Below are 21,668 nucleotides of genomic sequence, written 5' to 3' on the forward strand. Positions count from 1 at the left end.
GTGCAATACGCATGTAAAGAAAGTTGTGAGCATGGTGGCAGCCATTACAAAAAGTAAACTCTTATTCCTGCTGTGATTTGGGAAGCTATTTTTGTTATTTTAAGAAAGTTATTTAAGTTAATTCGTTTTTATCTATTTAAAAAATCTCTTTTGCAATTTTTATACTGTTTAAAGCTCAAAGAACTTTATTTTTTATAATGTTCTAATATTAAACATTATGTTCATTTAATGTAAATTGTGAGTAAGAACTGCATTGTTGTAAATTTTCATACTACGAACATCAAATTTATGGGAAATGAATATCAGCCCCAAATATCGGTTATCAGTGTCTTTGATAACCAATAATCGGTAGCGATATCGGCCCTGAAAAAAATATCTGTCGACCTCTAGTACATTTGCATTGTTTGAAAAAAATTGTGCAGTACCCATTTTTCTGACAGTGTACAGACTACAATACCTACGTTCCCTTGCTCAGATCCACCAGATGCATGTGCACCACAGCTACAGTCAATCGTGCCACAAAGCGGATGTCCCCTGACATTTGATGTCCATTAACAACTAGGCTGATATATCAAGATTATGATGATTCATTTGGTGCACAAAATACATTAGCTGAGCTGAGTTACGCCACATTCCAGCAAAATCAAGATTACTATAAAATATAACACTGTCCTGTGATCTGCAGGGACCCTGTGATCGGTATGAATTTCAAAATCAGAAGTAGCTGAGGGGTATTACATAGAGTGACACTGCTCTGGCTCTTGGTCCCCTGTTACAACAAAACACCACTAATCCACAGAGCTGTTAAGAGGATTCCATTTGCCCAATCTACTCAGTAAACAAAGCAAATCTGATCACAACGGATCTAATAAGAATCCCTAAACACTGGCTTCACGAGTGCTTGGCATGAACAAATCTCTGCGATACACGTCAGATAGAGTGGAATTGTATAACTGAGGAACAGTTGCATAATTTGTGAGTAGGGGAGTTGAGAGACTGACACATAATGCACCATGCCATCTGACGTGGGAGCATCTACCTGCACAAAACTGTTACGTACTGATAGCAACTTCAATCACACAGAACAACGGGCTCAGAGTTCAGTCTCCACACTCCTCCACCCATGCACACTCATGTACACTCATCAGGAGCTTGGAGAGGACACCTGAGTCATCCAAATACAGCATTCAAAAAGTCATCCTGACACATTTCATGATGTAAACAGACCAATCACATCCCCTCACAGAGAACACCAGAGCACCATTATCAATATATCTCTATGTAAACAAAGATAAGCACTGGATCAATAAACTCTAACAGCTGCTGCTTGAATATTCCACAAAAAGCCAATGTGCACATCTTCAAAAACAAACTACACAAAACTTGCTGGTAGATAAGCTGTGAATGTCACTCTGATCATGTGGAATGATATGGCCTAATTCAAGTAATTCAACCAAAGCATACGTCATCAAAAAAACTGTACAAAACCACAACCTGAACATCACCCTGATGGCTAAGGAATGAGTAATTTGTAAGTAATAAGTAATTTGGCCTAATTAAAGCAGATCAAACAAGCCAATTAGTATCTGATACCTGAATACAGCACAATAAGCTGTAAATATACATCATAATATAAACAGCTGTCAGCAAAGGTGAGTGACCTTTGGTATTGGATGCTTGGGTTTAAAACAAACTAGTGCTCTGGAATCAAGCCACAGACCTGCATGTTCACTATTATATCACACATCATATTTATTATACTCTTTATCAGTCCTGAGGTTGTACTGCAAAACATTGTGTACCACACTCAGTGTAATGTTTTATTAAGAGCTTACCTTGTAAATAGTCTGCAAGATCCCCTCCATTGCAATACTGCAACAGGACACACACCAAAAAAATGAATTTAACAGGGTAGGTAATATGGCAAGAATATGTCATCATGAATATGGCATCACGATATATGGTACATTTTCTGGGGTTTGATAAATCTGAACAGACAAAAGAATAAAAATTCTATAAAACTATGAGTATAATGATTTTTATTCAACATTTTCCAAACTGCACTGCACTAAATCCAGTTACGCAGGACTGATTATGCTTTCTTTGCATGCAATTGTTCAGTGTTCTATAGTATTGGTATAAACCCTGAAAACCAAATAAAACAACCTTCATTACTTCAATGTATGTTAATGTATCCTGATTTTGGACCATTTGTATTATTCATCATAAAAAGTTCACATAATGCAAGTGTTTTCAAATGGTGTGAGAATATTTTAAAAATGTAAGGTCTTGATATGACAGCAAGATCAGCTTTGGAAATATGAAGGGCTGGAGAACAAGGCAATGTGTTATGCTGGGCAACATAAAGCAGAGATAACAATAAGCTCTTCAATTAATCTGATACAGTGATGTAGTATTATAGCTGCACAGCTTCCATTCAGGGGCAGTTAATCTCCTTACAACAGGAAAAGGGTAGAGAGAGCGAAAAGGATCAGCACACTGCACACTCACTATAGCAAATGTACTGTATTCTACACTGCCAAAGGTTTCAAATAAGGACCTTTGATAGGAGCTACTTAAATAATCCGTGCTGATCAGGCTGTTCTTAAGGGTCTTTGTTTGACAAGACTGTAATGGACTGGGTTAACTGTAGTCTGATAAATCTTGGATAATTAAACAGTTATTCAATAGGTTTTGGTGAAAACTATGAGTGCTGTCATTGTTCTGTATTCTTTCTATAAAGTTGCTGATTACTTACTGATTTCCAAGTACACATCTAACAGCAACCACCTGCCTGATCACTTAAACAACAAAGAAAACTCTCTGGTCATGCTGACAGTTTCCATAAACAAGAATCAGGTGGCCACTTACTTATCTTATCATCTGGGACACATGAAGTGTCAGAATTATGTTACATGCTAAAGATAGAGCTGATATAAAAGCAGATGAAACTGTTTTTCTGAGTAGGCTTCTCTGAATCGATATTTTTAGTTTGGACACTTAAGGTGGTCAGTTTGTTTTTCCTTCAGCCACTCTAGTGTTGAGCAACACCAGACAGAGCCACAGCAGACTGGGTCATGTGATTCTGCCATATATGGACATCAAGGACATGAGGAACGAAGAAAGAAAAAGGGAGAGAGAGCTGGAGAGTGATGATGACACACAGTGTACTCACCTCCATTACCAGAAACACAAAATTTGGCGTTTCCTAGAAGAAAAGAGAAGACAGTTCTTCACACCGCTTGTTTTCAAATGACAAATCATTTACCTTTGCCAAGGCACATTCAGTGCCACATGGAAGGGAGTGGAGGAACTAGGCAACAATTAACAATAACAATTTTACTGCCATAAACGCACTATAAATGTTTCTGTCCTTACTTGTCATATGACCTGAGATGTGAAGTTTTGCCAAGGGCCAAAATTACACAGTATGATCAAGTAGCCATCAAAAGATCACAAGCACATTAATATGCAAGGCCCTCAGACACATTCTCTCCATAGCCTGTTATAGGTTTGCATGTGTTGATCAGCACAGACCCTCTGGGCACTATTATAGCTCAAATGTCAAACAGACAGGCATGGATATGAATTTGAATATGTACAGAAGAAGTTAGGTATGACAGCAAGAGGGAAAATCAGTACTAGTTCTAAAATCAAAGCTGTCGTAAAATACCTGAAATACACAAATAGTAAAGTGCAAAAGTCAGAGATCAGAGATTTTAATTAACAGTCAAAACAGCTGTTATGTCTCTGGCTTTTGCACAATACCGTACATGACTGCACACATCATCTGATGTCTGTATTAATGAGCCAAGTTATTAAAAAAACATTGGGGTGCTCAAGAAATAACCTTTCACCATCATGCTGCTTGGTAACCATAGCCTACTGGTAACAAACTATAATAATATTACACAATTTATGGAATATTTGTGAATTCTTTTACATTATTTTGTAAAAATAATTTCATGGCTTATTGCTTTAATACATTTCCTCTAAAGACAATCAAGTCTACAACTCTTTTCTTCTTCTTAATGGCTAGTGCTTAGTGGCTGTGTGAAATACTGTTCAGATGCTGGACTGGTCCATTAAAAAGGAAAGTGTGGCCATTTTGTGCACTGTGATTGAATTTACAGGAAACAGTGTGTTCCAGCTGCCATGCTGGTTCTAGTTTCTCCGCACAAATCCCATTAACTGCCTCATACAGGTCCATTTTCTCAACAGACTTTATATACCTAAAGCTGAACTCAAGACTCTTCATTCGGCCTGGTTGGAATGTCAGCTGTGCCTTCAGAACTCACTGTTCATTTCAGTTGCACATGGACAAACCACCATTATTCTCTGCTAATGACTGCTCAGACAGTCCCAGCTCTGGAGTCTCAACCAAATGTACACCTTAAACTGAGGTTGAGGCTGAGCTTCGCTCCAGTTTTGCTAAGAATCCTGTAATGGGATGGGATCAGCGCTGCCTCTGGGAGGTGGGGGAGGGTGGTCATGGGATAACTACTGGATGACTGTCGACTCAGCCCATCAGAGTGATTACGTAAAATGCTGTTTGCATGTCAGCTGGAAGTGGAACTGCGGGATAGGAGAAAAGAAGAACAGGAATACTAGGAAAGCATCAATACAGAATTCTTGGACCAACAACAGTAACTGGTATTTAACATCTTGCTGAGAATGACAGTTTTGAAATTTCTTAAATTTCTATGCTCATTTATGTATCCATTCATGAAGTGCAGTTTGCAGTTTAATTTTACAGAGTCATGACACAGATAAATCAGACAAGACAATTATTGTAAAATGTATATTCATTTATGTAAATATTTTACATAATTAATTAGTCACTCTTATTCACAGCCACTAACAACATTAGGGGAATGTACCATTAGAAGTCCTGCCCAATGATGCCCCAAGTTTTCCTGTCTGCCTGAAAATAATATATCAGCTACAGATACATTGTGTATCCCTAAGGGATACTGGTCTACCCCCCATCAGCTCAGGATATGGATTTTTTTCAGGATGTCGCTAAATATGTAACTAACACATTCTGGCCTCCTCACTCAGCCTGTCTGCCAAATACCTTCAGATGTCACAGAAACACATGCTTCTAAGATTAAACCCGACTGAGCAGACCTGTTGACCAAGAGTGGGCTGGAAAAAATCAAAACAACCAGCACTAAGTCCGGAAGCATATGTTGTCCACACACACAACAGTGCTGCCCTGATCTCCCCGCCATCAGATTTTGTTCTGTTTGTTTTGGCGAGAGGCCACACTCGGTCTCTTGCCTAACAAATGATGTATGACAAGGATTTAAACCAGTAGCTGTAAAATCTTTAATTATATAAGCACCACGGTACAAAAACAAGGACGTTCATATAATGTACACACAAACCAGATCAGATATCACGCCACAGAACATGCTGGACCTGGACATAAACAACAGATAACATTTAGACCTGTGGTGGAAAGAAACAGAACATCTTCCTCGAGTCTGTACTTTTCATAAGACCAGTCCAGTTTTGGACTTCAATACTTGCTTCACATAATTACAAAAGAGTCTCAAATAATATTTAATCCTTTATTAAACATGTTTACAATTCCCTTCAGCAATTAACCTTTTAAAAACACACAAACCTTTAATTTCTCAGCTGCACAGAGGTCAATTTCATCTTCTGCACCTTATTTAATTAATGTTCTTCAGACTGACTACTTCACTCCAGCTGACTTCATGTCTAGCTGTGTGCCTGAATGCCTTCTGCCTAAACCTAGTTCTTATTAGGTAAGCAAAGACCAAAAAATGTATTATTAATTATTAATAACTGTGGAAAGGTCAAGCAAGTCATACTGACACGCATACAGTACTATGCAAAAGTCAGCCTTCATTTACTTAATTGCTAGTCAAAATGTCCATTAAGTACAAGGTATGCTTTTTGGGATATTTGTAAGGCGATTAGATAAAAACAGATAACCATTTATTAAAAAGATACAGAGAAAATGGAACTCCTACCAACTGTGCAAGGCCTGTTAGAAAACCAAAACTCACCATCAAATAAACAGTACTTAAAGCTTTAATTTTTGAGAGACAGGAAAAAAAAAAAAATCAAGCTTCATTCTTACTTCAGGTGTAAAACAATCCTTCCACTGTGAGAGGACAACTCAGTGCTGTGGGTCTGAAAGAATACATAGCTGTCAAGAATCCATTACTGAAAGATCAAATAAACAAGAAAATCTGCAAGTTGAACAAAGAAGCTGGTGCTGTTCTCAGAACAATGGACTGACCACCCCACTGAATGTATTTGGGATTACTTGATGAGAAGTAAAAAATGCAACCAATGCGAAAACATCCCTGTAGATTTCTTTAAAAAACTGAAAGCAAGTCTGCCAAAAAGAATGGAAGCTATAATAAAGGCACAGTGTGGACACACTGAATCTTGTAAAAATATATTATATTTAGTTTTGAGGCTGCAGTGTAAATAAATTTCTGTGTAATTAAATTTCTTGTGAAATGTTCTCTGCTTTTTTCTAATGCTGAAAAATAAATAACTTGTACTTAATGGCCGTTTTGACCTGAAATTAAATAAATCAAAGGTGGTCTGATTTTTGTACAGTGCTGCACACACACAGGATTACCAAAGTGCATAGCTACACACACATACACACACACACACGCACGCACAGCCAACAACTTCTAGAACTGCTGATAATACCCGCATGACATAACACCCGCAAATGTAGCATTTTCTTTGCACACTCTTGGACTGTAACTCAATGAACCCTGTGTTACATAAGACATGGAAATCATATGAGACACACAGGGTTTTAAATTTCCTGAGCCTTTTAAAACATATGTCGCTGACCAACATGCAACAGCAGTACTTGGTAATTGTAACCATTCCCTGAAAAGTGCTTTACATGGGAAAACAAACTTGGGGGCTTCCTCAGACAATGGAATGCTGTTTCATCGGTATGTTGTTGACAGCGAGGACGTAAATGACTGTGACGATGTTTTCAGAACATCATGTCATAAAACTGAGAAACCTTTGAGCTCGGACTGTGTGGATGCAGACACAGAACTGGTTGGTAAGGGGAACAACACCAGTAGACACTGTGGAAGGGCACAAAAAGTGCTAGAACTAGATTAGATCTCTTTGTCAGCTGTGAGAACATCCCTCACAACTGTACACACATAAACTTACGTGCATTTTTAAACATACAGATATCAAACTCCAGGCTTTCTTCTCTTCTGCCCACATGGAGCCAGTAAATAAACACAGCCTACACTTTTTAAGCACCTCCAGGGAAGGAAACATATGATAAACAAAAACACTTGTGATCTCAGCCTGTAGTTATGATCACGCACAGACGGCACACCTTGATAGTCATCAGCCTGAGCGTTAACTATGCTGTGCATTCAGTTTTAGGAGGGCTCAAGAGAGCGAGTGAATTCCTCCGGGTTTACACCATAGCATGTGCTGGAACGTGAGCCAACAAGCAGCTCTCTAGGAAAACCAGTGAAAGTTCCTGAAAAGCTTCAGCTCCCCCGGCCCCCTTCTAACGGCCCACTCCTGATTTTCACAGCTTGTTTCCATGTCTAAGCCCCTCCCACTCTCTTCCAAGAACTGGAGAGAAAAGAACAACACAAACCCCTCAGAGCTGAAGACACTCCGTTCTACAACAGGAAGTTCAGGTTCTGTTTCGGTGAGCCTGAAAGAACACGTGTGACTCTTCAACTTCACAATAAGCAAACTTTGCAAATCCCCCCTGCACTTTAAGCTTCCTTGCTAGACTAAAAAATGCATGTGTTAATCTTAAAATGACAATTCCCTTGCACTGATTTTAGAACTGATTAGATTAAATTCTAATTATATTCAATAAAGTATGGGCTCATTTGTTGGCCAAAAATTCTCAGGCTTTATTAAAATGTAAAAATGTAGGCCTGTGCCAGTAACAGAATCCTCTTATACGGATAATTGTGTGGAAAATAACCTCAGTAAGCATTTAAACTGGGGCTTAGTTCTACCTTTGATTTACATTTCACCAAAGCTTTTACACACTTTTTCCTGGTAAATCTGAGACAGTCCCTAACATTGAATCAGACGTGGGCGTAAACACGGACAGCATGTCATTTGAAGCTTAATCTTGTCAAATATTAATAAAATAATAAAAGCAAATTATTATACTGAGTGATTATACTGTATTGTCATCTTTCATTTGATAAAATACTGCTATTATTCTAGTAATAAAGAATGAATTGTAAATGTCCCACAACATTTTATTGTCTGAAGCTGTTTTGTCTGTGGTCGATTATCCTGGTGCATTTTGCCCAAAGCCATCTGTATGAGAGTTGAGACATTATGGTGTTTTCCTCGAAGCTGAACTGTACACCCTGTAACACAAGCTGCCTTTTGTTCAGGCATGATATATGTGGGCCACAATGGCACACAGCCTCCTCCATGGCAGCATTCAACCAGCACAGCTCAACATATGGAATTTCTGAACATCTCATCTATGCCAGGTACAGTAAATGTTGTATTTAGTATAGAATATCACGTTATGTTATATTGTTTGCGTGAAACCAGCATTAAAGTCGTTTTTAACATGGCTGGGAGCTGTTATGTTATATACTTTATTGATCCTACAAGGGGAATTTTGTCATTTTGCTGCTTAACTATGCCCAATCCGGGAGCAGAAGTGTCACCAGTAGAGCAGCCTGGGGCAACTGGGGATAAATGTTTTGCCTAAGGTGCAAAAACTATACCGGGTATACACAGTCAGTCCTGGGATTTGAACCTACAAACTCCTCAGCTAATTCCTATTACCTCTTTGACTATACTGTACCGATGAGACTATCATTCTGTCCTTACACATTGTCTTAAGACACAAAAATACATCTGAACATTTTAACTGCTCCATTAGAGGCAGATGCAGGCAGAAGAGAGGCAGTCGCCACCCTGTTATTACACAGCTCCAAACCCCCCCCAGACTGTGAAGAACTTCGACAGGAGCCATACAGCTCTCAGCAAAGACCTGTAATTAAAACTGCTGAGCAGACACCTCCAAAGCACAGCCCCATTCAGAAAAAAAAATGTACAGAGAAAGGTACTATTAGCTCTAAAATCTCCAGACTGAATGGGTAGGCACTTAGTGTCTGGGCTACAGCTGCACTGCTAACACTTCTTGGCGTTAGCATAAATACAAGCTAGCTTTCGTTCACACTTTGTCATCAGAGAAACGAGATGGTATCAGTGGTTCTGGAGCTGCTCAGTGAGGTGGCGTGGGACTCGCGCTTTAAATGGCTCACATTAATGAAGCCCATAGTGGGATCTAAAGCCAACCTCACAGTGAGGTGGAGACGCTAAAGGGCAAACCTTACCACTTAGCAATCTTTAATAAGGCAGCTCAGGCAAGAGACGAAAAGTCAATCATGCTAACGTTTCCCAGTGACAGGAGGCCATAAACTGTCCAGGGTGGTATAACTGTGGCTCAGAGGAAAGCTGTAACAAAGAAAGGTCACGTGCCTATGTGCTATAGTGCTCTATCAGAGGAAACAGCTACTGTTTTCCTGGTGCGTATGGTTACATATGGTCCACCTGCTTTTGACAGTCATCAATGTGTCAGTGATTCAGGCTTAACCTCTCTGAAATCTAGGCTTATTTAATTACAAATCTTAAGAATCATTATTCAGTAACTACTATGATTCATTCAGTTAATACTGAATGATTTATATTGTTACTTTAGTACAATAGTGCATATAGAGTGAGCTTCAGGTAAAAAAATAAAATAAAAATCAGCCATTGGTCACTTTGGCAGTAAAATTGGCCGCAAAAAAAATTGGTGGACCCTCAATAACTATACCAAAATGTCATAAAACTCATTGTGCTAAACAGCCAGATGGTGCTTTCAGTGCAGCACTTGCTTCATGTTATTTAAATAGGCAACCTATTTTTTTAATCGAAAGTGCCAGTTTGGCCTTTTAAGGAGCAAATAATGTTATTTATTTAGCATTTTTGGCTAATGGGAAGTCTCAGAAACGTGCTAGTGTGTGTCGTGCACATTTAGCCAACAGAGTGTGAGGTTTAGGTTTAAAAAAAAAAAAAACTGAAATTGGAATTGTCCATAATAATTCCTGACCCATGCATCTCTATATAATATGCACATAAATCAAAAGTGTCTTTCATATATATATATATATATATATATATATGCGTGTGTGTGTGTGTGTGTACATATATATATATATATACATATATATATATATATATATATATATATATATATATATATCAATTCGTACCTTTTATTTATAGTTTACAATAGGGGTGTGGGAAAAAATCGATTCTTAGATGCATCACGATGCAGACGTGAACGATTCTGAATCGATTCACAAATGTCAAAAATCGATTTTCTAAATATTTAATTTATAACGTAACGTTGACGGAACGCAAAGGGCGGAACTTGGAAATGGGTAAGTGCAGCACCCGGACAGTCTGTGACGTGAACATAACAAAAACACCACTGGATGAGTGAGAAATCCGACCGGCCCCCTCTGCATTAAAGCCAGGTTAGGTCAAGAGTCACAACCCAAATGATAAGAAGAGCCATTTTGTCCTTTCAGCAAAAATCAAACAACCTTGGGAGCCGCAACATTTAATGTCCAGTATGTGATAATGTGCTAGTATAGGCTAAACAATATAAACGCGAGCGCAGATTTACTTTGCTCTGCTTTAAGCTTCAGCTACAGCCACTTTCCTCCCATCTCCGCCAGAAAACTTTTCCTCAAAACTAGAGCAGTTTCTTGTAAAATGTCTCTCAGCGTTCGACTGTTTTACGAGGCTGAAATCGCTTCTCACTCGCCAGCTTCTTGCTGAACTTTCCCGTTCCACCTTACATTCTGACTGAGGTTCTGAATGTAAATGCAGCACCATTTAAGGTGGAACGGGAGAATTAGAAAGAGAAGCGACTTCATCTTCGCAGCATTTTAGTGTGTGACAGTCTCTCGTTGCAGATTTAACGAACCAGGAAACCAACTGCGCTGCTTATAAATGCGAATAAGTCCATTCATCTCCAAATGTGCGTCTGTCTTTCTCTTTTCCTTTTCCTCTTTTCCGCTACTAGCCAGGCGAAACCTCGTTGCTATGTGACCTGCAGTCTGCACGCAAGTTCTCAGTCATTGCGAAACAGGGCTTTCGCGCACCCCCTCCCTATCACGAGACCAAAACCGAAGTTATAAAATCACTAAAGAAAATGGGCAGGACGGCTATAACGTGCTGCGTGGACGTCTATTACCACTGGATCTTATTTCACTGTAACTGCGCATTTTATCACAGATGAGTGGCAGCAGCGTCTCCAAACAAGAGCAGTGAATGAGAGCCTTCTAGTTCACTTGCCACATCACTTCCATTTGTTTTATTAAAAAAAAGATATTGGACATAAATGCATTATGGATCATTACAAATACTTTGCTTTAAAACTACAAAGTCCTCAGACAGTAAGAAAATAGAAATCAGGTATAGAAAAAAAGATGCATCGAGATGCATCATTAATCGTTTTATAATCGCATCGCAGCCCTCTGAATCGTAATCGAATCGAATTGTGAGATGCCTAGAGATTCCCACCCCTAGTTTACAACCAATCTATGGCATGATTTTAGCAATTCATGCTAATTATTTACACAGAAAAAGCCCACACGCTGTTCTTTTAATAGCAAACAGATCTAGCAGTTGCACAAGCATGTGTATTTATGGCTCCTCAGCTGAGTGACACAGCACGTGGTATCACCACGAACAGATGATGTGCTGCTGCACGCCATTGCAGTCGCCTGCTTATTTATTTAAATGCAGAAGAATCACACTAAACCAGCCTGGTTTACATAAATAGCACATCACAGCCACAACACAGCCAGATTACTTCTCCTGCCAATGTAAAAGCATGTTTTTTATGACGTGTCCTCAGTATTGAATAAGACAGGCTACATGGGGAAGGAGGTTTTCTCTGGAACAGAGATGCATTACAATAAAGGTGCCACAAAGACTCCATTTCCATCACAACATGCTGTGGCTAGGCTGTGATGGAGGGGTAGAAGGACAGATTCACTGAAGCTGGCTGAGTTAAAGGATGAAAGCCCTAGCTTAAGGGGCCCTCTCGGCATTGCAGGTCTGAGGTGGGAGTGTTACATAAGGGCAGGAAGTGCATTATGTGGGAAGAGGGTTATGTATATATGTGTATGGGTACGTATATGAGCTACTCAACAACACTCCACTTACTAGTGCACAGAACTAAGGGCCTGTTTTCTCCTCAAAGCATAAAAAAGAAGAACTGTCTACTGAATCAAGATGAGAACAATTAAGCCCACGCTTTGAGCCATTAAAGGCTGGGCTGCCTCTCAGAATCCTCTCTCATTCATCCACAGTTATCAGCTGAGGCTTACAGCCAGTGGAGCAACACATATCCAGCCTACACCATACCACAGTCAGCAACTCAGAGAGAAAGGCAGTCAGACTACTGAAGAGACTAAATTGACTTAACTAATGGAATTGGCTGACTTCTGCCATTTGCCAACAAATTTGTACTATATAATCTTATTTCCTTCCTTACAGTAATAGCATTCGCCAGTCTGAGCAAAAATATAGATGAGCATTCTTTTCCTATTGACAGTTTGTAGCATCATCTTTTCAATCCAGTAATACTGAAAGAAACACAATCCTTATAATACAAACTTCAAAATATTAATACCAGTAAATAATAGCATGCAGCATCTGTCTAAAAACACAGTGGAACAGTGGAATTTACAGTCAGCTTCTGCTGGATCATGTGAGAAACAGTCTAGCGTAACAGCAAAGCTGACCCCTCACATGCTAGTTAATGGATATACACGACAAACACAATCTATTGACATCATTATTCAAAATCGGTGATGAGAGAGAACGTTCAGCAAACAAAAGAGGCATTTTGGAACTTGGCAGCCACCTTCGGTCCAGCTACACAGAAGTGCATGAACGTCATGCTGATGTTTGGACTAACAGCTTAACAGCTCCACAGCTGACTCAAGCTTACCTGGACATCATAGAGCGCTACAATGTTCTCATGCTGCAGTTCCTAGAGAGAAGAAAAAGAAAAAAAAAACAGATGTTCTTCAGGACTATCTAAAGAACCTGATCAGATACAGTTAGATTTCAAAAACAGCCCATGATAAACCACACAGTTTAGGAATATTCAGCTTGTATATATTCAATCAGCAGCAAACTCACCTTCAAAATTTTTATTTCCTTCCCAAGCAGAATTTGGGATTTGGAGAGGTTCTTTTTGTTAATGCTCTTGATCGCAACCTCCCAGTCTGTCTTCTAATAACAGAAAAAAGGACATGATCAAATGTCAATGAACAAAACAAGATTTTTTTTTAAATTTTTTTCATCAATACAAGCTAGTCATTATTTCTCACGAAGCTCTCTGGGTAACAACACTGACAGCTGCCTCAACTTAACAATGCTGAAAGAATTTCTGAGACATACTCTGATTAGGAATTGTAAACGTGTCTTGGCATTAGTGCATAAAACTCAGTATGACTGAGAGATTTTACCCATTTCGAGAGACATTTAGCCCAGGTAGAAACAGCTTTAAGAAACCATATGACCAAGTGGAAAGTTGAGTGGAAATCTATGAATAGAGGGGCACGTTCACATAAATCTAGGTTAATAGGAGATGTTCCTGCGGCTCATTCCGCCCTGGCCCAAAGCAGAGGCCGCACAAGAGAGTAGCATCAGTCAGCTCATCTCATCTCAGCGAAAGCCAGAGCAGCCAAGCATGGTTAAGACCGCACAGGGACAGCCTTTCCTTAGGGAGCGACCCCTTTCAGCAGATGAATCCCAAAGACAAGAGTTTTTTTGTGTGCGTGTGTCAAATCAGTTACGCATCAGCTAATCTAGGGAAGATCTCATTTAGCCTAACATGAGCTTTAGTGGAAAAACACCCCCGACATTCTCCTAATTCTTGACCTGAATGAACCTTACATCAGCATCCCAACTATAACCTATAGGTAGGCAAATTCAATTCTTCACATGACGCTGTAGGTTTTCAAAATAATTAGCCAAATGGATCCATAGAGGGACCGTTGCAGGGGACGTGTTCTCCGTACTGTATCTACTGCCAACAGTGCATCTTATCTATGAGAGGCAATTAAGCAAAAATCAAATATGCTTCCCTAAAGTGTGATGATTCATTATGTTTTGGGCTGAATCAAACCAATATGCCATTTTCATGACTGCCTAATTTTATAATAGGCTATTTGGGCCATTTTACACGCAGAATCACCCTTGTCAGCACTGTGCATCTGTTGAATAACCTGCTTGTCAACATAAACTGAGTGATTGTGCTCTCCGTTTGCATCACAACAATCTGATGTGAATTAGAGCTGAGAAGCACATCCAGTTAAGGTGCTGCTCCTGCAGGGCAGAGGTGGGCTCTACCACCGAGAGCCCAGCTGCACTCCAGCAGTGCCGTATGCTGCCTGCAGTTCAGGGTCTTTGAGGGTACAACTGGCCAGATCCTACGTTCTTTGCTGTGAGACAGCAGCTAATCCACACAACTGACAGATCAATTCAAACATTTTTGTTAACAGAACTTCTAGCTTCAGCCACAAAGTTTCCCAGAGTTGAGAAAATCAAATCAGTAACAGAATCACAACTACGTTAAACCTTCTTGGCAACCCTAATAAGTATGCCTGCATTTCTGTGCTCACAGAGATGTTTTTGTTATACAAAAAGCTCACAGTTCATGGTTCAGTGTAGTGATGGATATGATCATGTAATGTGATGTCTGATGAAATCCACACCACTAATGCTAACGTTTCTGCCCTCGTTAATAAGCAGACTTGCTGATATAGTGGAGCACTAACTACATGCCCTATTTGCAGCAGTATGCATGAAAGACCTCAAACCTGCTGGGTCACCATTCATCATGATCTACTGCAGACTTGACAGGCTATATAGATTGACTTGAAAGGCCTGATTTACCTCTCCTGTGAATCAGGCACACATAGAGATTGGCTTCAAATGAACGAGTTCTTCGAATGAAATGAAATGAATGAAAAACAACGCTGCCAAATGAGGTCTTTACCCTCCACCCAGCTTTTTTTCCCCTCACTCGGCAGACATGACCGTCCCACTTACGTCAGGCGGCTGTTTTATGAATGAGTGACTCGGGTTTCTTAAAGCTTTACCCTGGATATATAAATAGCAGGGTTTGGGGGAAAAGGTTGGTATTTTCCTGCGTTATACACAGACGCTTAATACTACGGATGAAAAAAATGCTAAATGTCAATCACCCATAACCGTTATGACTGCTCCTAAAATCCATGCGGTTGTATAACCAAGTCAAATTATGCTGCCCCCCCCCACCCCAAAGAAAAGAATTAAAGCCTTGACCCAGATGTAGCCCACCAAACCCAGCAAAGTGATGCTGTCAGTGCAGAGCCTGAGGGGCCTGAGCCGGTGAGGAGGATGGAGGGGGAGAAAGAGACGTTTACCTTTTTATGTCTTCCCTTGAAAACAACCGCGAAGGCTCCGTGTCCAACGAGGTCTTTTCGACTGTACTCAAAGTCTCCCACGGTCTCCATTGCTGACTGAGTGCAGAAGATGTAGTGATGCAGAAGAGCAGTTTCTGACGGAGAGCTGGGCAGTTTCAAGCTCTGGCTGGCTCAGCCAACCTGCTCATCCCAGATATGATAACGTTACCTCAAGGCTAGACAGCTCCCATTTACACAGACCCACTATGGCTTCAGCAATGCTAACAATAACAACAACAGTAATGTTGTATAATAATAATAATAATAATAATAATAATAAGCTACAGTGCTGTCTGGCTTTTCAGTATTAAATTAAATATTCTTCAGAAGTGTCACAGCAGCAGCTAATACTACCAGACCTGACTAGACTTCTGCAATAAAACTGTAAGCAGGGTTAACGTCCGTTTACACCCCGCTAAGGCAGCTAGGTTAGCCCGCTGCAGCAGCAGCAGGTCGGGCTGCACACAGTGAGCGCTGTAAGCTAAGCTAGCTAGTTTCCTGACCTAGCTGTCATTTTCCGACCTAGTTAGCGAGCCGGCTGGCTGTAACCTCTTCCCTCTGCGCTTGCCTCGTATTTCTCTTGAAGCCAGTCGTCAAATTCAACTGCCAGGCTGACGAAGCTACATGGTGTCAGTCCACATCAAGGCAGGACAAAGCAGGCAGCGAAACAAGCCCCTCCACCGGCTCTGCCGCTGCGGTGTAACGTTAACGCCGTTAGCAGACTCGGGTACGGTGATGAGGAGCACGGTGTCTGTGTTGCCCATGCTAGGGCTGGCAAAGAAAGGTCACAAATAAACAAAAATGGATGACAACGGAGCCTAAATATACCATTATTAGGCGCTGAGCGCGGTCACGGAGTTACAGGACTGACGGTAACGTGACGCTCGCTCGTAACCGCCAGCGGAATTAGAACCGTTCGGCAGCTCTGTGTCGTCACAATGAGCAGCCGTTCCATCGACTGCTGTCAGAATCCTTCACAGTTCCGAAGCTCAGCTGGAGCGGTGATGCGCGGAGATCCTGAACATCCATAAAGACGGACAGATGCAGCTCTTCTGCACTGCACGGTCCGCTTTGCCTTCTTAGGTGCTTCAACACCAGAAGGTCAGCGAGAGTCTTTTTTCTGTATACAGCGCTTCCTTTTTCCTTGGAAAGCACAAACTAAAGGAAATAATATTCCATGTATGCCTTTATTGTTCATCGGTGAGCCAGCATCTCCCGCTGACTCCTGTTTACAGCTCAGCTTGACGTAAGTGCAGAGCTCGAGTACATGAGCGTCCCCTAATAACGTATACATCCGCGGGTCTGCGTGCGTCGCCCTCCGCCACAGAGGATAGTCCCTGTGTGACTGTGTAAAAACAAGCCTAAAATCACTTCCAAGTAAAAGTCATGTCATTCCAATTGAGTAATAACTCTAGTAGAAACAATAAACAAATAAACAAACTCCTACTGCCCCGCTGTGGCACTTTATAGTATGTCCATCATCTAACAGCTGATAGACTGGAGTATGTTTGGTGATGTTCTTCTCGTTTGGTTCTCAAAATAAAATGTTAAAACTTGTGTGAGGTGCAAAGCAGTGTATGTGTTGTCAGAATGTAAATTACAAAACATAATGACATTAAGCACAAAAAGGAATAATAAATTAAATGTCCTTGCTAGAAGAAAACGGCATAGACCAGCATGGCTGGTCACCTGCAAAACCAGCGTATGTTGTGTTTTGGATTACAGCAACACGTTTTGTCTTTTGGATTGCTTCCTTTGGATAATAATTGTGGTGATTAAATCTATTTTAGCTGGTCAGCAGCAATCAAACTTAATATACTGGTCACCAGCAAAACCAGCATAGGTTGTGTTTTGATGCTGGTATGCTGGTCAACCAGCATAACCATGCTGGGGTGACCAGTTAAACCAGCATAAACCAGCAAGAGATGCTTGCTTGTCTGTGTTGTTTTTGTCAGCAGTGTTGAAGGAGCAAAATGTAGAAATAATCCTCAAGACTTTGTATCAGGATAAATAAATCTGCTGTAATTTGAACAAGCTCTGAAAAGCACATGTCTATCAAAAAAACAAACAAATGTATCTACTGCCCACTTCTGGAAATATGTTCTGTGAAATATGTATATAAAAGCTTATAGAGAAACTCTTCTGATCTGCATCTTAATATATGTTACTACTATAGATATGTATGGGCTTCTAATGAATAGTTAGGGTGTAATAATGATAGCCTTATGATGAGCACAATGTAGAGTTAGCCTGAGCTTCTATGGACCGACTCCACTGTTTCTAAAATCTTTTCATTATGAAAGTATTAGAGCCACATACATTCTAAAAAACCGAAAAAGTGATTGAATCTACTAAGTGTGTACATCGTTTCCATGTGAATAAAATAGATTCAATCACCACAATTATTATCAAAAGAAAGTAAACCGAAAGACAAACATGTCTCACTGTAATTTCCAGTAAAGCATTGCTGAGGATGGCATGTTTAAGGTAATAAAAGAGGATTTGTGGTAGTATATTTTGTAATAGCTCGGTGTATGAATTAAGAAATGAACAGATAAATGAATGAATATGAGACACAGAGTCTTGGTGTATTAACCCCTGACAGAGCCACGGCTCACAAATGCAGTGAAACAGACGATGGGCTCAGCTGCTCCATCTGGCGGTGGATTTTAAACTAACAACTGTGAAAATAGAGTAGAGTAACCTAAATACATCCTCAAGTAAATGTATTGCTACTTCTGTGAAATAATGACAATAGAAATAAGCTTTTTAAAGAGAAATAGAAGACTTTCCAGAAAAATAAATAACTAAATATATTTTAGTATAAGTACAGAAGTAGCAGGTCAAAAAATTTGTGTTTTATGTAATTAGTTTTTACACAGAATATTTTTAAATTTCTCTTTATCCCTTAGAATTAAACAGGCTGTTTTGTTAAGCTGTCTTCAAGACTGATGTATGTAAATGATCTCTGTTCTGATTGGCTGCCCTGCCCTTGTCCCACAGAAAGTACTGAAACACTTCTTATAACTTCATTGTGAGTGGGCGAAGCTAAACTGCTGTAGGTTGAATAGGTGGATTACGTTTTGTTCTTGTGACATCACAGAAACAATTAATTCAAAATGGGCTTTGTTTTCATATATGGACTGTAGATACTGGGTGGTGCATTTTGAAACTTTGACAATGTTTACATTTTACTTTATTTCAAAACATTGAGAGAAATTAGCTTTTCCATTCCCTTTGGGAATCAGATCAATCACAAAGCAGTACAGATGCTGTCACTGACATAACATAACAAAATTACACCCAAAAATAGAATTAATGTGAGTGACTACAATGAAACTGCAGTAAAAATAGGTTCATTTCTTCACAAATATACTTCAGTGGAAGTAAAACAATTGTAAATTGACATCGAAAAACTTGAATGGAAAATACTCCTCAGGTCATATCCATGAAAATATTACTTGAGTACATTTAACTGAGTAAATATTGGTTACAACTAGTTACGACCCACTTTTGCTTTTGAATATTTTATCTTTCTGCAATTTCAATGAAGACTGCAGCCTTAATCAAGAGAATGTATTTGCTTGGTACTGCAATGATACAGGCTAACACTGATGGAAATGTACAATCTGTAGTAAACATTTGAACCTTTGGCCATGGTTTACATTATATTTGATCATTTCAATTTCATTTAATGAGTCTTATAACATATGTATAACATTCAACTATGTTAAACATGTGCCACTGTAGCTTGAGGCCCAGCTGGCCCAGCCAAATTCATCAAAATGCTAGTTAAAATGACCTGAGTGAACTGACCACACAAATATAGGATTATTTAGAGCTATTTGTTCTACAATGTTTCCCCAAACACTTTGTTCTTTGTCATATCTGGCATGTAACTATTCTTGTTTATCTGCCTAAAGAAGTTAAGCTTTGATGCTTTTTCCAAAATTCCTAAAGGAGAAGCTTTTCTTAAAGCTCCTTTAAGGAGTTGAATTCTAAAAGGAGCAGCTGTTGAGATTTACACCTACAAATTCATTTACTCACCATTAAAAAACCTTTTTACCTCAGTTTAATAATTTATTTGAATATTAAATAAGAGTCATTAATAAGCATTTCACTTCAGGGCATTCCGTTGTTCTGAAACTGAAAGATTGGTTTGTATTATTAATTATGTTACTTTAGTAACAAAAGGGCGAACTGGGAGAAAGAGTGTGCAGGTTACTGGGGGAATAAGTGTACAGGTTACTGTGAAAAAATAGTGTGCAGGTTACTAGGAGAGGAAATGTACAGGTTAGTGGAAAAAAAGGGTGTACAGGTTACTGGGAGAATGAGTGTGCAGGTTACTGGGAGAACTAGTGTGCAGGTTACTGGGAGAATAAGTGTGCAGGTTACTGGGAGAATAAGTGTGCAGGTTACTGGGAGAACGAGTGTACAGGTTACTTGGAGAAAGAGTGAACAGGTTCCTGGGAGAACGAGTGTACAGGTTATTGGAAGAAAGAGTGTGCAGGTTTCTGGGAGAAAGAGTGTACAGGTTATTGGAAGAAAGAGTGTGCAGGTTACTGGGAGAATAAGTGTGCAGGTTACTGGGAGAACGAGTGTACAGGTTACTTGGAGAAAGAGTGAACAGGTTCCTGGGAGAACGAGTGTACAGGTTATTGGAAGAAAGAGTGTGCAGGTTTCTGGGAGAACGAGTGTACAGGTTATTGGAAGAAAGAGTGTGCAGGTTACTGGGAGAAAGAGTGTACAGGTTACTGGGAGAATGAGTGTACAGGTTACTGGGAGAACAAGCATGCAGGTTACTGGGAGAATAAGTGTACAGGTGACTGTGAGAATAAGTGTGCAGGTTACTGGGAGAAAGAGTGTGCAGGTTACTGGGAGAATGAGTGTGCAGGTTACTGGGAAAATGAGTGCGCAGCTTACTGGCAGAATAAGTGTGCAGGTTACTGGGAGAAAGAGTGTGCAGGTTACTGGGAGAATAAGTGTGCAGGTTCTTGGAGAATAAATGTGCAGGTTACTGGGAGAACAAGTGTGCAGGTTACTGGAAGAAAGAGTGAACAGGTTACTGGGAAAAAGACTGTGCAGGTTACTCGTTACTGGGAGAACGAGTGTGCAGGTTACTGTGACAAAGAGTGTGCAGGTTACTGGGAAAATGAGTGCGCAGCTTACTGGCAGAATAAGTGTATAGGTTACTGGGAGAAAGAGTGTGCATGTTACTGGGAGAATAAGTGTGCAGGTTACTGGGTGAAAGAGTAAACAAGTTACTGGAAGAATAAGTGTGCAGGTTCTTGGAGACTAAGTGTGCAGGTTACTGGGAGAATAAATGTACAGGTTACTGGGAGAATAAATGTGCAGGTTACTGGAAGAAAGAGTGAACAGGTTACTGGGAGAAAGAGTGTGCAGGTTACTGGGAGAAAGTGTGAACAGGTTACAGGGAGAAGGAGTGTGGAGGTTACTGGGAGAATACGTGTGCAGGTTACTGGGAAAAAGAGTAAACAGGTTACTGGGAGAACAAGCATGCAGGTTACTGGGAGAAAGAGTGAACAGGTTACTGGGAGAACAAGCATGCAAGTTACTGGGAGAAAGAGTGAATAGGTTGCTGGGAGAAAGAGTGTGCAGGTTACTGGGAGAATAAGTGTGCAGGTTACTGGGAGAATAAGTGTGCACGTTACTGGGAGAATAAGTGTGCAGGTTACTGGGTGAAAGAGTAAACAAGTTACTGGAAGAATAAGTGTGCAGGTTACTGGGAGAAAGAGTGAACAGGTTACTGGGAGAATAAGTGTGCAGGTTACTGGGAGAAAGAGTGTACAGGTTACTGGAAGAAAGAGTGTGCAGGTAACTGGGAGAAAGAGTGTACAGGTTATTGGAAGAATAAGTCTGCAGGTTACTTGGAGAAAGAGTGTAGAGGCATGTTCTAGTAGGTGGAATTTTGTTTTAACGTATCATTCACAGATTTGGGTGCAATTTAAAAATTATTTTAAAAATCTGAATTGTATGTACTCTAATTGTATGCTCTAAATTACAAACCACTTTAATAGTTTTGAAACCCAAACATACATTATAAATATTATATTATCTTGAAGATCTTGATGAACCAAGACATCCATCCAT

At 40.0% G+C, this 21,668-nt stretch overlaps 1 protein-coding gene across 2 annotated transcripts in view; it reads right to left on the bottom strand.

Moving 5' to 3' along the window:
- Positions 1-16,894, bottom strand: part of ulk2 (unc-51 like autophagy activating kinase 2) — a 35,777-nt gene extending 18,883 nt beyond the window's left edge. For both annotated transcript variants that reach the window (XM_036561094.1, XM_036561086.1), the window contains exons 1-5: positions 15,519-16,894; positions 13,246-13,338; positions 13,052-13,093; positions 3,176-3,208; positions 1,836-1,872 (exon numbers count right to left, since the gene is read on the bottom strand). In XM_036561094.1, coding sequence (XP_036416987.1) covers positions 1,836-1,872; positions 3,176-3,208; positions 13,052-13,093; positions 13,246-13,338; positions 15,519-15,608 — 295 coding nt within the window. In that variant the 5' untranslated portion in view covers positions 15,609-16,894. The remainder of the gene's footprint in view (positions 1-1,835; positions 1,873-3,175; positions 3,209-13,051; positions 13,094-13,245; positions 13,339-15,518) is intronic.
- Positions 16,895-21,668: the final 4,774 nt, after the last annotated feature.

Source organism: Colossoma macropomum, unplaced genomic scaffold, assembly GCF_904425465.1.
Source record: "Colossoma macropomum unplaced genomic scaffold, Colossoma_macropomum, whole genome shotgun sequence".
Taxonomy (NCBI): domain Eukaryota; kingdom Metazoa; phylum Chordata; class Actinopteri; order Characiformes; family Serrasalmidae; genus Colossoma; species Colossoma macropomum.